Source organism: Anopheles coustani, chromosome 3, assembly GCF_943734705.1.
Source record: "Anopheles coustani chromosome 3, idAnoCousDA_361_x.2, whole genome shotgun sequence".
Lineage (NCBI taxonomy): Eukaryota > Metazoa > Arthropoda > Insecta > Diptera > Culicidae > Anopheles > Anopheles coustani.
The window spans coordinates 75,863,867-75,878,807 of NC_071288.1; the positions used below are offsets into that span (position 1 = coordinate 75,863,867).

The 14,941-nt window shown below is 42.3% G+C and overlaps 2 protein-coding genes across 2 annotated transcripts in view; one reads left to right on the forward strand and one right to left on the reverse strand.

The window, feature by feature from the left end:
- The first annotated feature begins 787 nt into the window (after positions 1–787).
- On the forward strand, positions 788–3,777 carry LOC131259140 (UNC93-like protein). Its single transcript, XM_058260566.1, has 7 exons — positions 788–1,041; positions 1,127–1,419; positions 1,534–1,774; positions 2,655–2,814; positions 2,892–3,156; positions 3,433–3,595; positions 3,671–3,777. Exons 1-7 carry the CDS (start codon positions 788–790, stop codon positions 3,762–3,764), a joined length of 1,470 nt encoding a protein of 489 aa, XP_058116549.1. The 3' UTR covers positions 3,765–3,777.
- Positions 3,778–4,010: 233 nt separating this feature from the next.
- The window catches only part of LOC131272883 (protein nubbin-like), a 60,049-nt gene continuing 49,118 nt past the window's right edge, over positions 4,011–14,941 (reverse strand). Inside the window, exons 2-10 of the mRNA XM_058274755.1 lie at positions 12,659–12,905; positions 12,279–12,557; positions 11,397–12,207; positions 9,677–10,194; positions 7,958–8,138; positions 7,209–7,265; positions 6,030–6,113; positions 5,698–5,846; positions 4,011–5,624 (exon numbers count right to left, since the gene is read on the reverse strand). Coding sequence (XP_058130738.1) covers positions 5,488–5,624; positions 5,698–5,846; positions 6,030–6,113; positions 7,209–7,265; positions 7,958–8,138; positions 9,677–10,194; positions 11,397–12,207; positions 12,279–12,557; positions 12,659–12,905 — 2,463 coding nt within the window. The 3' untranslated portion in view covers positions 4,011–5,487. The remainder of the gene's footprint in view (positions 5,625–5,697; positions 5,847–6,029; positions 6,114–7,208; positions 7,266–7,957; positions 8,139–9,676; positions 10,195–11,396; positions 12,208–12,278; positions 12,558–12,658; positions 12,906–14,941) is intronic.

The window sequence follows — 14,941 nt, forward strand, 5'->3', positions numbered from 1 at the left end:
AAAACTCCAAAATGCTAAATTACATTCAAAATTATAAGTAAACAACGTAAGAATTGTGTTTATGTTTAATCAACTTTAGATTGAGTATAACACATTTTATTGAGTAACGTTGATTTAATGGTGCTCCTAATGAGGAATTGTTATCTTATCTGTAACAATTATCCAATTAATGTCGCTCGACCATCGTAACTGTATTATCTTTAGAATTTGTGGTATTTATTAACAGTGTTTAACGCTAATTTATGCCACGCTCTACACTCCCGCGATATCGCACAACCGAGCCAACAAAAAGGAACGTGACAATCCCGTAAAACAACCTCCGATCTTGTGTATAGGTGTGCTGCGAGACGTTGTAATTGGATACACATTCATCTCCACGATGCTGACACAGGCCGGGTGCCGGCTTTGAATCTCCGAATCTTTGCCAGTTTCGGTCGGGGACCGGTTGAGTTCGGCGTCTCGATTAGTAAAAGTTGAGGCAGTTCAGGTTGGCGCGGTGACCTTGTCCGACTCGAGATCCGAGCACGTTCCGAGAGTGATTCCAATTCTCCTTCCCTCGCTCAGCAGTTGTCGGTTTATCTATTTGTCGCCCCGGTGTGTTTGGAGTCCGCGCGCAAACCTGTTCCAGTAGAATGTGTTGTATAATAAAATCAAAGTGTAGAAGCCTGAGGACTGCAGCAGCGCGGACCTCTGGTTAGTCTTGATTAAGCTCTACCTTCGGTCGGAAGGTGCTGGTTGAAGTGAAGTTCCAAACGTCAAAGTGCGTTTCCGGTAGGTGCTGGCCGAGATGCAGGAAGATGGCAGTGCAGATGCGGCGGCCCTGGAGGCGATCGAGAAGTTGGGTCCGCGGGAGAAGTGGCGCATCGTGAAGAACATCGCCGTGCTGGGGTTCGCCTTTATGATCCACTTTACCGCGTTCCACGGCACGTCCAATCTGCAGAGTTCGCTCCACAACGATGGTTCGCTGGGAGCGTACACACTGGCCTCGATCTACGGCTCCCTGATCGTCTCCAATCTGTTCCTGCCGGTGTTGGTAATAAGGTGATTGATCCGACTCAAAAGTCTTCCGGCCAAAATCTCGCCAAAATCTTGAACTAATTGTCATCCCAACTTTTGAGATCCCCAGACTCCTCGGCTGCAAGTGGACCATCGTGGTTTCGTTCGTCGCCTACATGCCGTACATCGCGGCCCAGTTCTACCCCTCGTTCGCCACCCTCATCCCGAGCGGGTTGGCCGTCGGGTTCGGCGGGGGGCCGCTGTGGTGCGCCAAGTGTACCTACCTTTCGATCATCGCGGAAGCGTTCAGCATCGCCACCAGGCGCAAGGTTAAGACGGACTACCTGATCGTAAAGTTCTTCAGCCTGTTTTTCGTGTTCTACCAGCTCGCGCAGGTGCTCGGCAATCTCATCTCGTTCACCGGTCAGTTCTCCGCGTGTCATTGATTACTTCGGCGTGATTGCGATATGTTAATCTCAACCGTGGTTTCCGTTTGTTTTTTGTGGCTATTTTTATGTCGCCTTCCCATGACTGCAGTCCTCTCGTACGGAGAGTCCGGTGAGTCAGGCAATGAAACGCAGGCTGCAACAGCGACGGTGAACGTGTCGACGACATGCGGTGCAAACTATCTCGCTCCGATCCATCAGGAGGGACAGGGTGCAGGGATCGACCTTAAGCGCCCGGAGCCGGAGCAGTTGAACATTCTAACGGGGATCTTTTTGGGGTGCATGGTGGCGGCCAGCGCGTCCGTGGCGGTTGGAGTTGATTCACTGAAGCGGTATGTATTAGTGTGGTGCCATATGCATCTTTAAACGAGATTCATTCATATAAGTCTTTCATCTAAGATTCATTTTGATTTCTTGTAATTAAGTAATCATATTTATTCTAAATACTTCGGGGTGACTGGTTGCTCAACAACTAACTATAGTATTCGAGGTGTGCTTCTTTTATTTGCATCTATCTAGACTATTTCGATGTCAAGATTGATTCATGAATCTTTTGGGACTCGAATCTTGTGGCATTCATGAATTTTTCGAAACCTTAACGGAAAAAGGGGTTTTCCAATTCTTTGGGCTTCACTTTTCCGTTCTTTTAACATTAATAAATCTCCAAAACGAATCAAAGAGACATTCGAATTCATGAGGTTTTCAATCCCCAACAGTAGGAGTGACCTCGTACATTTAAATTGAATGTTTTAAATAAGTTTTCAACTAAGTTTTTAAGATGTATTTTTAATTTATTTATTTCTATATCCTCAAACAAGTAGACTAAACAAAAACTTAAGAATACCTAGGAGGATTTATTTCTAGTTTTAATTATAACTGATGACAACAATTATCGTTGGTTGGACCTAAAAAATGTTTCCCATATCGTCGTTAGCAATGAATATTCGACTTCATATTTTTTATTTCATTCTATAATAGTGTTCTACTCTGCATTAACCGCTGCTGACTGATTTAGTTTTCGTTCAACCATTTAATTTGATGCTCTGTAGAGCTGGTTGCAGTTTTCATTCAAGCAACATTGATTTATATTAATTTCTTGATAAAACTTTTATTTTTTTCACAGCTGTTTTTCTATATTTCTAACAACTTTTCTATATTTCCTGCTTGAAAGTGAATAGATCTTTTTTTTAATATGTTCCACTCATTTTCCAGGTATCGTATGATTCGCGCTGGCTCGGCCAATCAGGTTTCGGGACTTAGAATGCTGGCCATCACCTTGCGCCAGCTCGGAAACAAATATCAGCTACTTCTGCTGCCCATAACGGCCTTTATTGGTGTTGAGCAAGCGTTTATCGCTGTTGACTTCACAAAGGTGAGCTTAAACATTTACAGAAAAAAATTCTCAAAATTGATCTACCACCATTTTATATTTGGTGTGTTCTTTCCCAGTCATTCGTTGCCTGCGGACTCGGTATCAGCTACATCGGGTACGCGATGATCAGTTTCGGGCTGGCAAACACCGTCGCGGCCGCCTTCACGCCTTATATCACCAAACATCTCGGCCGAAAGGTGCTCATCCCGCTGACGGCGCTTTTCCACACTGCCCTTATCGTGTTCATGTTGCTCTGGAAGCCAACGGATGAGTATTACAAGTACTCCATCATCGTAGCCTGCTGGGGTTTAGCTGACGGCGTTTGGCTCATTCAGATCAATTGTAAGTAATTTGTGGCTACATCAGACGAAAAGATTGAGTTTTAGCGAGGAAAATTTCGTAACTTTACGAAAAACGCTCACGAAAGAGATTAGAACCGTTTTTCCCATTTAAATTCAAGTTTTTGTGTTGACGGTTAGCACTCGCGCGCCATCTATATGTGAAAACGATCACGTACGCAGCCAAAACGGGTTTCAGAAAAAACCTTGTTAATCGATGTTTCTTTTCATTTAATTCGCGGTTTTTGTCTTTGTCGGTTTGTTCTTGCAACAATTCCAGCCCTAAGTGGAATCCTTTTTCCGGGCAACGAGGAGGCGGCGTTCAGCAACTTTCGTCTGTGGGAAGCATCCGGGTCGGTGCTAATGTACGCAACCAGCCCATTCCTGTCCACCTTCCAGAAGCTGCTGTTTGTGCTCGCGATCATGATTGTCGGCACGATCGGGTAAGCAAATGCTCCAAAGGATGGTATTGGGTTTTCTTTCGCTTTAGATTTTTACCTTTCATGTTTTTATTTTAGATACGGACTTATCGAGTTGATGGAATACCGGATAAAACGTGCCGAGATTGGAAAACGGTTCGAGCCCGTCAGTCAGGAACTGAATGAAAATTAATTCAAAGGACTTCTCCGTTGAATTGAATTGATAAAAAAGTGATTTTACTATGTCGTGTAATCTAAATTGAAATAGGTTATTGTTAAATGAAAAAGAAAGCTCTTTTTCATAAACTGCGGAGGCAAAAAGTTACAAAATTGTTTCGGTATTAAATTTATATTTAGGGATTCATAGCTTAATATAGATAACACACTGTGACCGATTTACAAAATACTGCATTGCAAAATTTATTTTTCATAATTGTTTGTTTTACTCCTGCTCTCGTGCAGGTTCATACAGCTTAAGTTATAACGCCTCCGACTTGATATGACGACTCCAGTGACTGCCTCTCCTCGTTGTCTTTATTGACATCTTGGCGACAAATGATGCTTCTCCTTTTCCTATTTCCGTCACGTATACGGGATTGAGTAATTTTTTCACATTTGACAATTCTTTCTTTTGTCCTAATATTCGTGTCTTCAACTATCACCTCAATGTTCCTATGGATTTCGGTAGTTTTATTCTCTCCTTTCTGTGTCCTATAATTTTGCGTCATTTCCTTTATATTGCACGTGCGTATGTGTTCAATCATATTCTGTTTTGTTTTCGTGTTTTCTTTTGTCGTATTGTTTGCTCCATTCGTATACAAGATTTATTTCGCATGAGGAATTTTAAGTATTATGAATGTTTCAATCCAGAAAATAACCAGAAAATAACACAAAAGTTAAGAATCCCCCTGCTCTACAGAAACAAAAGACACGCATAGTAATTTTCGTTCATTCTATTTTCTCTTCTTGATTAATTTGGACTGTTTTGTTTTATACACAATTATTACACTCATGGCTATGGATAAATATCTTTTGCACAGGTTTAGTTTACTTTATGTTACAACTGTTGTTTATCCTTCTCTTCAACTGTCTTATTAGCTGTGTATGTAGTTTTTGCAAAATTTTACTTTTCATTAGTTCAATTTTTGTTTGTTTCTCGGTCAATTCGGGTGTGGTTTATCGATTCCTCTTCCCGTTTTGCTGCACAATATCATGGGCGATTGTTTGAGTGATTTTGTGTGTGTGTCTGTGCGTCGGAGGAAAGTGTTTCGTGAGAGTTGGCGTGTGTGTCTTATTATAAAGATTAGGAACTTTGGTTTCACGACTTTCACACAGGCTGTGAAGCAATCGTTTGAATGAATGAAACATTTAACACCGAATCGTTTTGGAAATACTGTTTTCGTGCTAGGAAGGACGTTACACACAAAGAAGAGAAAACAAAGTGTTCTGACGAATGATTTCAAAACGAGAAAATAAGAGCTTCTTTTAGGTTTGTAATGTACGTTGTGAGAGGCAGAAAAATAGAAACCAAGGTTTGGTAATAACAGTTTTACTTTATTTTTGTCACCCTTAAAGATGGCTGCTAGAGTGAAACACAAATGGGTTTTCTCATATTTAACAGGAAAGGACACGAAAGAAAATAAAAATCAATCGGATCGTCTCGTAACTGCGCGAAAATGTCGCTCTTTTTATCGTATTACACCTTACTAAATCGTTCCTATGTCCTACATAAGTGTACATAATATTCAATATCGGAATGGCACCTTATTTTATATGGCTACGGTTCGCGATTAAAGTTTCTTTCCTCTCCGCAGTGCTCCGTCAAACGTTTGGAGGCTTCTCGTCCCACTTCATTCTCTTCGTCGTTCCTTTTGACACATTTGTTTGCCTCTTGCCTCTTCCGGTCGACGTCATCTTTAAGTATTTTCCATTTTGAAGCTCTTGGACATCATCCGGACGGTGTTCTTGAGTGCCTGGCGCTTGTTGCAGAACCAGATGCGTATCACTTCCCGCTCGTACCCGAGCTGGTGTGCGAGGCCGGTGATTTCGGTGCCTGTTTCGAGGGAAAATAAAAACGATTAATTCACCGGAGAACAAGCGATATGCAACAGGTAGAGTTCACCTACCGGAAGGATGGGTGTTCCGCTCAAAGTGTCCGTTGAGCAGCTCGAGTGCTTGCGGCGTGAAGGAGGTCCTTCGTTTTCGCTTCTTCGACGGCTCGACGCCGATAAAGTCTGGCACGTGGTTTTGGCCCGATTTGTACCTGGATGAATGACTGAACGGGATTAAGAGCGGGAAGAGAGCGACCGGTGAGTGTTGTGAAAGCGTGTCGAACGAAAACGGATTTTGATAAAAACAAAGAGTAAGAAAATCGTGCACTTCAACCAACATCAAGTGTAAGCAAGAACTAGAACTGGAACAATCCATAGTCCCCACTCTATCCTACCGGGTGCCTTACCTTTCCTCAGCCTCCTTCATCCAGCGCTCGAGCACTGGTTTGATTTTTTGTGCACTTTTGGGAGTAATGTCTAACTTTTCAAACCTTCGGATCGGACGGTAACAGGGTGATGTTTTGATAGTGGTGGTGATGGTTGTGGTACCGGTGACGGCATTAAGAGGAGAAGAAACGGATAAAAAGAAACGAACCGAATCAGTCAAAAACGAGTAACGAAATGGGAAAAATCAGCAGAAAAAACCAAAAACGGAAAATAATGAACAGCAGGTGAACGAACACACCGCCAGCGTTAGCCAAAAAGTAAAGTAAGGTTTTCTAAGAGTACACCGCTACGGTTGCCTTGCCATCGAATAGAAAAAAGTACTCTAGTAATGTTTTGCCAGGACATTGTAGGAATTTATGTTTTTTTCAAATTGTCTCATAGATGAAAACAAAGTACGGACAAATACATGAAGAACAAACCAATGCAAACTGATGATGGGAACGATAAACGGAAAAGAAAACCAACTTGCAATGACCTGGCCAATTGGGAAAGGGAAAGAATTTATAACAAAGTAATACAAAACATTTGAAACAAACAAGCACAAAAAAGGCAATAAAAAAGGAAAATAAAAAATATTACAATATAAAAACTTAATGTAAAACTATTAATGGAGTCTATGAAGACTGAAGAGAAACGAACTTAGCTTACCTGTGACGAGAAAAAGTGATCAATAATCAAAACTAAAAATTCATTAGCAAACAACTGCATAGCTCTATTTTTATGACATACAACGTAGGGAAGTTTTGATTGCAATTAATGATAAATTGAATGAAATCTGCATCGGACCCTCGAGCGATACAATATTCGAACCGAGAATGGTGACTAAATGTAGTCCATGACTTCAGAGCCATTACCATTATGAGTATTTTGGTTTCTTGTACATTCAATTGACCGACGGTTACGTTCCCATGCTCACACATTTACGAAATCACTATCAACCTTCTTACCGTTGAACGGTACCATTTTTCGTGCAAACAAATATTAAAAATTAGGCCGACAAGAGTAAACAACTAGATTAAACTACGGAGAGTGCAACTACTATGGTATAACAAACAGAAAACAAATAGGTTGAGCAAAACCAAATAACTATAATGTCAAACCGAACAGAAACTAGCAGAAAGATATCAATTCATACATACATTTGTTGCTGCTGCGATGAAAGTTGCGCTGCACAATACATCTGAGCGGCTAGGGCGCTGGTTGTTGTGCGCAGTGGGTGTGTGTATTGTTTGTTTTTTCAATGCATTTGTGTGTGTGTGTTTTGGTAATGGTATATCCACGTGACGACGGAAGCGGTAGCGTTGTGGGCACAATTAGAAATCGGGAAGAGCAACAACACGAGAGTTTTGGCAACCAACCGAAAAAAGGAAACAAGAAAGAAAGAAGAACATAGAAAATAATACATAAGTTAACGTAAGTAGAAAAATATTGCGTTTTTTTTTTGTTATGTTCATATTATCATCACGTTGCCAAACAAGTAGAATTTTCTTTTTGAAATATTGGGCTTAGATGAGGTTCCAACAGGTAACCGATGGAAGCGCAATGTCCTGGCAACGTTTCGTCCTCTCTCAGAAGTTTGTTGAATTAGTTTAGGAATGTTGATACACATTCTTTGTGTTGCTTATTTATGTAGATTTTTGTTATTTTTTCTTCGACCAGCGATAGAATAAACTATTTTAAATTTTAAGGTCAAAGCTTTTATTTTACTATTCTCTTTTGGTGAATTCATATTTGAAATCGATTTGACTTGAACTTCTTTTGAAAGAACTTTAATTTTAGCTGATTGAAGTTGATATTGGTATCTCTTTTCAAAGCTTCGTATTTTTAGATGGGTCTAACAATTTTTCTATGTCATTTGTGTTCGGTAATATAAGTTCGGTCAAATTACCTGCATATGGCGCTTTGACTGTACGCCGGCCCCTCGGTGACGGAGAGCGCCTGACCGACCTGTGTCTGCGTGAGGCCGAGCGAGAGACGCCGCAGCTTGAACGCCTTCGCGAACTCCTTGATGTCGTCCAGATCGATACCGTCCACCACGTTGCAATTAGTTTGATTGATTGTTAATTCATCTGCTCGCGATGACGTCGGTCGGCCAGCGTGGGGAGGAAAATGGAAAGAAAGAGAGGAAGAGATAGAGGCATGAAGGAGGGAAATTAAAGCGACTGCGACCGCGGAGAAGCCGGGCACGAATGGGTTTTATTATTGAACTCGCGGTTATTGGCAATGAAGAGAAATTGTGTTCAAGTAAGTATGTCCGATACCCTTCGCCGCGAGATTGTTCTGGTTCTCGCCTCTCTGGGGGGGTCGTGGTGCGTCAGGGAGGGGGAGGCAAAATGTTCTACAATCATGTATAATGCTGCGCGCCGTTCTGTCGCTGTCAAGACGGTGGCAGGGCGTACCACGAAAGTACCACGGAACGCGACTAATAAAGCACATTAAGGGAAATGTTTAGCGTAAATTAAGCGTTAATAAAGAATGTCAAATTAATTGACTCGAGAATTGTCGGCCGGCGCGGGGCCACATTATGGGGGAATTGAAGACATACACGAACGCACATACATCTTCTGTGGTCGGTTCCCCAAACCCTTCTGCTTGAGAAAAAAGACATGGTGCGACACAAATTCGAGCGGAACGCGATTCGACCGTCACCAGCATTAAATATGCTGGTAATGGGCAGAAGGGAAACAAAACCCCGATCGCAATGTGGTGATCGAGATTGATGATCGAAAAAAAAAAAAATTACAGCACGCACACACGCGCCCGCTTGCTTAACGCAAAACGAGGAAGAAGTCATTGATTGATGGAGTTCTAATAAATGCTTATTAACGAACTTAACTGCACAATCGAATGCCGAAGACAGTTGGAACGATACTTTTCTCTTCCGTTCCAGTAAGCACAAAATCTAGTTAGGGTATTTTGTTCTTTATAAAAATGTTTGCTACGTTTAATATTTTAGGGAAAATTTTTAAGAACTCTATGTTTTGAAGAAAAGAATAGGATTTTTTTGTAATATATTGGCATGAAGTTTTGGAGGAAACTGACTTTGTTTTTGTAGACATATTCATCTTATATCACATTTAGTCCATAAAACAGTTTTAGGCACAAAGCCTTAATTTTAAGACCTTAAACTAGCTTATTATGGTTTATTCCATACGAGTCAAGCCCACTCAAAGTTTATCTATTCGTGCTAGTAACTATTGAAGGATAAGGTCTATTTTTGATAACTGTGGTTTGCTAAACATTTAACTTCACCATTCTTAATGTTTTCGTTTGAAACGATTCTGATTCTTGGATGGTTCTCAACACCATAGCAATAGTTTAAACACCTGTTTCATTAATGGGTTTTAATCTACATATGATTTAAGCAAAATAGAAAATTGTGTTAGCGAAATAATGCAATCAATTCTGTTTCTTTTGGTGATTCCTGTTTATCAAGTTTAAGATAAATTATTGAACCTTTTGCAAAGTGGGACGACTCATATCGTTTCATGGGGTTTATCTTAAGTATGAACATTTCAACTGCTTTCATTATAGACGATGGGGTTGAAAGAAAAGGGTATGCATTGAACATAGTGCTAAAATCAGAAGAACTAAACCTTTGGCTTACTTGGATGCTCTTCCAGAAACTCCTGGTTGGAGGCGCCATCGTCGTCGTCGTCATCGTCGTCGCTGTTGTGCTGGGACAGACGACCGCCGACGGCGGAACCGGCCGGACTCAGCTTCGGCGGTGGCGTACTGCTGGACGTGGCCGAATGGAGCGGTCGCTTCTGAAGCTGCTGGAGCTGAGACGCGCTGCCGCCGGCGGACGAGGGCTTCTCGAGCTCCAACTCGTCGGCTGAGGCGCGATGCTGGTGTTGGTGCTCTATCAGCTCCAGGTCGCAGGATGCTGGCCGGCCGCTCGAGCTTGACCCGGACGGGCCGGACGAGGAGTGGTGGTGCAGGGGCGAGGCAGGCGCATGGTGGTGATGATGGTGGTGGTGGTGGTGGTGCAGGGCCGACGATTGCTGCTGGTGGTGGTGCAGATCCTTGGACAGCTGGATCCCCGAGCCGGACGAGCCCGCCGGCGATGGTTTCGACTTGGACGCGATCAGTTCACCTCCACCGCTCGGAAAACTTGACCCGAGTCTGCGAAGGGAGAGGAAAACCCGAATTCAGTATGGATTTTAACGTTTTGCCGCGTAGTCAAGTTGTTCGAATTAAGGGATGTAAAACTCAAAAACATAAGAAGGATATGTGGAAAACCCCCTCTGCCGGTTCACTCTTTTTAAAAAGAGGTTGAGATTGATATCTTTTCTAACTTAATGCAATTTCAAGGTTTGACATTTGTTTACATTTTGTTTGCGATACAATGTTAATTTTAATTTAACGTACTGAAATTTCTGAATGTTTAGTTATTACACCTGTACATAGATCACACACTTTCTAAAAACTGCATGATATGGAACGAAATGTAACGTATTGCATACAACTCCTTTGATTCCCAAACAAAGCCTTCATGTTCAATGACATGATCATTTTGAACATCATCTAAACATTATCGAAACAGATCCTCATCCTGGAAATGATTGGTAAGATTATGTTTTCTTAGTAGATTATGTTTTCTTTTGCCTTGATTCAGTCTAACCTTTCCGTTTGAAGTGTTTATTCAATTGAAAAAGTTTGTATTGTTACTCATGCAAATTATGTTTCTCATTGCAGTCAAAATTAATCACAGGATTTGATAATTGGAGTGCGATTTCAAATGTATTGCGAGACCATGAAGGATCAAAAGATCGATGGTAGTTATTTGTACTTTACATAACATATCCTCTATTTACAAAAATACAAGTTTGAATACGTTAAAAGCAGAAAAGAATGAAATCATCGGAGAAAACTATTTAAAAAATTGTTTCCAATATAAAAATATTGTGTGAGCTGGGTTTAGGTTTTGGAGACCGTATCGAGCAGCAAGATACGGATAGTGAGGTAGAAGGTTTTACTTGTTTAGATTTCTGAGATGAAAGTTCGAAAGTTTCAAAGTTATATATAAACAACAAACAAATAGTGGATAAGGAAAAGTGAATAATATCATATTGTTTATGTATTCATAGAAATAATTGAAAATCGAATTTGAAGAGAAATCTGATCGGAAATTATAAAACAAATCAAAGCGGATTCAAACTATAGCACTATCTTAAATTCTTCCAATAATATTTCCCATGTAGATCAATTAACAATCGTTGTAAACATTTTATCCAAAAAACAACCGAATCCTTCTTAATTTTTTATACTTGATTATAAATATAAGAAGCTATACAACTATACCGTCAGATATTACTACGACTCACCGATTGATTGCACTATCTGATGGTGATCGCGGGCTGGCGGCACCGAGGGCGCCCGAGACGTTCACCTGCAGGTGCCCATTGCTTGTGAGGCCGATGCCGGACGAGGTGCAGGTGCTTGTAGCCGGTGGCGAGAGCGTCCGCTTTAGAGTTGGGAGTGACTTCTCGTACGAGGACGACGAGCAGGAGGTATAGCTGGCGGGTCGGCTAAGCGTCGCCGAGACGGGTGGTGACGAGGTGGCCAACGAGATCCGCTTCGGGGACTCACCAGCGGCCATCTTGACTCGGGAGTGCGCGTCGGGCGTTAGGCGGCCAGCGACGGCAGCGGGAATGTGCGAAAGGGAACCAGAACTGGAGCTGGGAGGTTGGTGCGACTGCCGGTGAGGGTCGTGCATCCGGACATCGGCACATCCAGCGCTGGACGTGGTAGAGGACGCTCCGGAGCCGGCCTTAAACTTGCCATCCGCGTGTTGGTGGTGATGGTGATGGTGGTTGGCGTAGTGGAGCCCTTTGGGGGAGTGTTGTTGTTGCTGGGATTGTTGCAACGCATGTCCCACGGGACCGCCGGCAGCTCCGAGCAGTTGCGTAGAGAGTAGGCCAGGTCCCGGAGTTCCTGCGGCGTCCCGAGGAGTGGCAAACAGTCCCCCACTGGCGGCTGCGGCTGCGGCTGCGGCAGCTGCTTGAGCGGCCTGAGAACTCAGCGAGTCACTTAGGTTGTTGTTGAAGTTCAGCGATTGCAGCAAGGTTTCACTGCTCATGCTGGATATCACCTGCTGTCCTACCGGGATTGTGAGGATCGTCTGGGTTGCAATTCCTGTTCGGGAAGACCCGGAAGTTGTCAGCTGTAATGAGTCCTAGACCCTATTTCCCTGTAGTGTAACGTACCTTGAGAAGTTGGTATAAGAAGTTGGGCCCCCTGTATCCCTTGCATTATCTGACCCGATGCCAGCAATAGCTGGGGCATCTGAGGGGTCGCGGCCACCAGTGGAGCTGCCGGTCCTAAACCGAGCATCTGCGGATTGTGGCTCTGACTCGAGAGGCTCAAATTGAGTGGCGAGTTCCCGAGCAGCGGTGACGTCGGTAGTCCCAGACTCGGCGCCAACACACTCGCTCCCGTCAGCTGCGCTAAACTCTGCAGCTTCTGCAGGTTCAACATGTCTTGCACTGGAAGAAGGAATAGGCAACCCAACGGATTGGCGCAGTGTTAGTCCTACCGGGGAACCTTCCGAGGGTTTGTCGGCTTGTTGTTTTCGATATGTACTCACTAGTTCCATTGAGATGCACTTGGGCCGCGGCGACGGCTGCAGCCGCGGCAGCCGCCGTCGTCGATGTGGCACTTGGCCCGGTCGGCATCGAAAGCGGTGACATCTTCCCGTGCGAGTTCCGCTGGTGAAGTGCCGCCGACGACTGCTTGCCTCCGCTGCTGCTGCTTGGGCGCCCGTCTAGCTCGGTTGGGGCCGGATTCAGGAAGGGACTGTTCGACCGGCTACAGTTCTCGCTTCGACGTCTATTCTGCAAAGGTAAAAAAAAGTGTGTCAGGAATTAGAAGATGTCCGCTGGGAGGAATTGACTTTACTTGAAAACATTTTTGATCCCAGTAGAACGTTATTTGGAACATGAAAAGCAGCAGTATTCAGAGACAGCTTTATTAGTAGGTCTCGATCATATGTTGAAACATATATTCAACATAATTGTTAAACAGATTACCGACCCACGTTGGAAAAGAAACGAAGGTTAAATATCATTGAAAAGAAATCCAAACATTTGTTCTTGTGCGAATTAGAAAACATGAATACGAAATCGTTCCTTTATGCTACAAAAAGTGTCCTCCACTATATGGCTGCCATATTCTAAACATGTTGCCAGTTAAATATGCACGTATGCACATAAATATGTTTTTTTCAGTCAGCTATTTCCTTTCTTTGCTCATCTTCATTTTTTAGCCTATCGTACAATTGCACATAATGTATCCTAATAACTGCCGACGGGGAAATGCCGTGCCTCCCGGGCACTTGACCATTTGCTCACTTCGCACTCTCGTTCTCTTTCGCGGGACTCGTCCTGAAACATCCCAAGTGGTATGATTTCCGTTCCGGATGGAAGGCGTGACTTCATATTTTTCGTCTCTCGCCGGCGCGTAGCGACTTCGTCGGTCCCGGGGACGAACCCCAGGGAAGCGGAAGACGAAAAGCGCACAGTAAAAAAAAAGGAAGGCGAATAATTCGCGCTCACTGCATAGATGATAATGTTTTTCCAAGCGCAAAACAATATGCGAATGCGCACAAGTTCAGTCAAAAGTAGCAAATCGCCGAGGCCTTGGGATGGATGTATGTAATATAAAATATTACTTCAAAATTAATGACGATCAGTAGATATTAAGATACCGATTAAATTTCATGTAAGAAAAACATAAAAGAATGTTAGAATGACAATTAATTTAAAATAAAAAAAATTAAAAAAAAAACTAATAAGGAAAAATGATAAAAATATGTTGCAAATCAGTGCAAATTTAAAGGATATTTGTGAAGTAAAAATGATTGGGTGTTTTCACATTACCCTAAATATCATAAAATTGATGCTGATCAAAGTACGTTAAAGCTATAAAAAGGTAAAGAAGAATCTTGTGTGTTGATTAATAGTTGCAATAAAAACTTGTAACTCAATCAAAAAATTTTTTTTTAAACTTTTGGTAACTGTTGCAATCAGTAAAAACCGGCATTCTAACAAAGTATGTTAATAAAAAATTGAAACTCTAATGTAAAAAAGTATTTAGAATGTGAAAAATGCGTGTTTTATTTTTGTAAGGCTTTGCTGCATAAGAAAGGGTGAAAGAATTTTATTCCATATCGTCGTCTGTAATCAAATCATTTTTTAAATAAAGATTTGACACCTGTTGCATTATCATTTCCATGTAGAGAAAAATATGATTGCTTCTCTATTCGATTGTGTAAATGCTACACAATTTTTATATTGATCAAAACTAAACAGTAGAAAGGTCATAAGTTTAGTTGAGCGATAGAATAACCATCTAACCAACATATTTACAATTGACACCCTTTTTGAACAGAAAAAAATTGCTGAAACACGATCTTCACAAACCCAAAATTGATAAATATTACACATTTGGGGTAAACGAAAGAAAACAAAAAAATTGGCAAATAAAATCAAATAAAACTCCCAACCATATTTTCGGTTATAAACCACACACGCATTGAAACAGGGCGCGAGAGTTTGCCCCTGAGGGCAACAACCTTCCGCATCCAGTCAAATTCTACCATCATACGTCAAACTGGTCAAACACTTATCGGTTCGCTTGCAGGTTCCATCGAGGGACGGAAAATTTGGGAAAAACGCCCGACGCCCGGTTCGAAGCGATAATATTATTGACACTTTCCTCACTCGCTGTCATTTCCACTGGAAGGGAGAAAAAAAACTACACCACAAACATCCTCCGGAGTCGTGATGGCGATTGGGGGGTGATTTTTAACATTCGGTAGCCCAACCTCGAAGGGCCAAAAATTTTGTTTCACACATAGACAACGGCACAC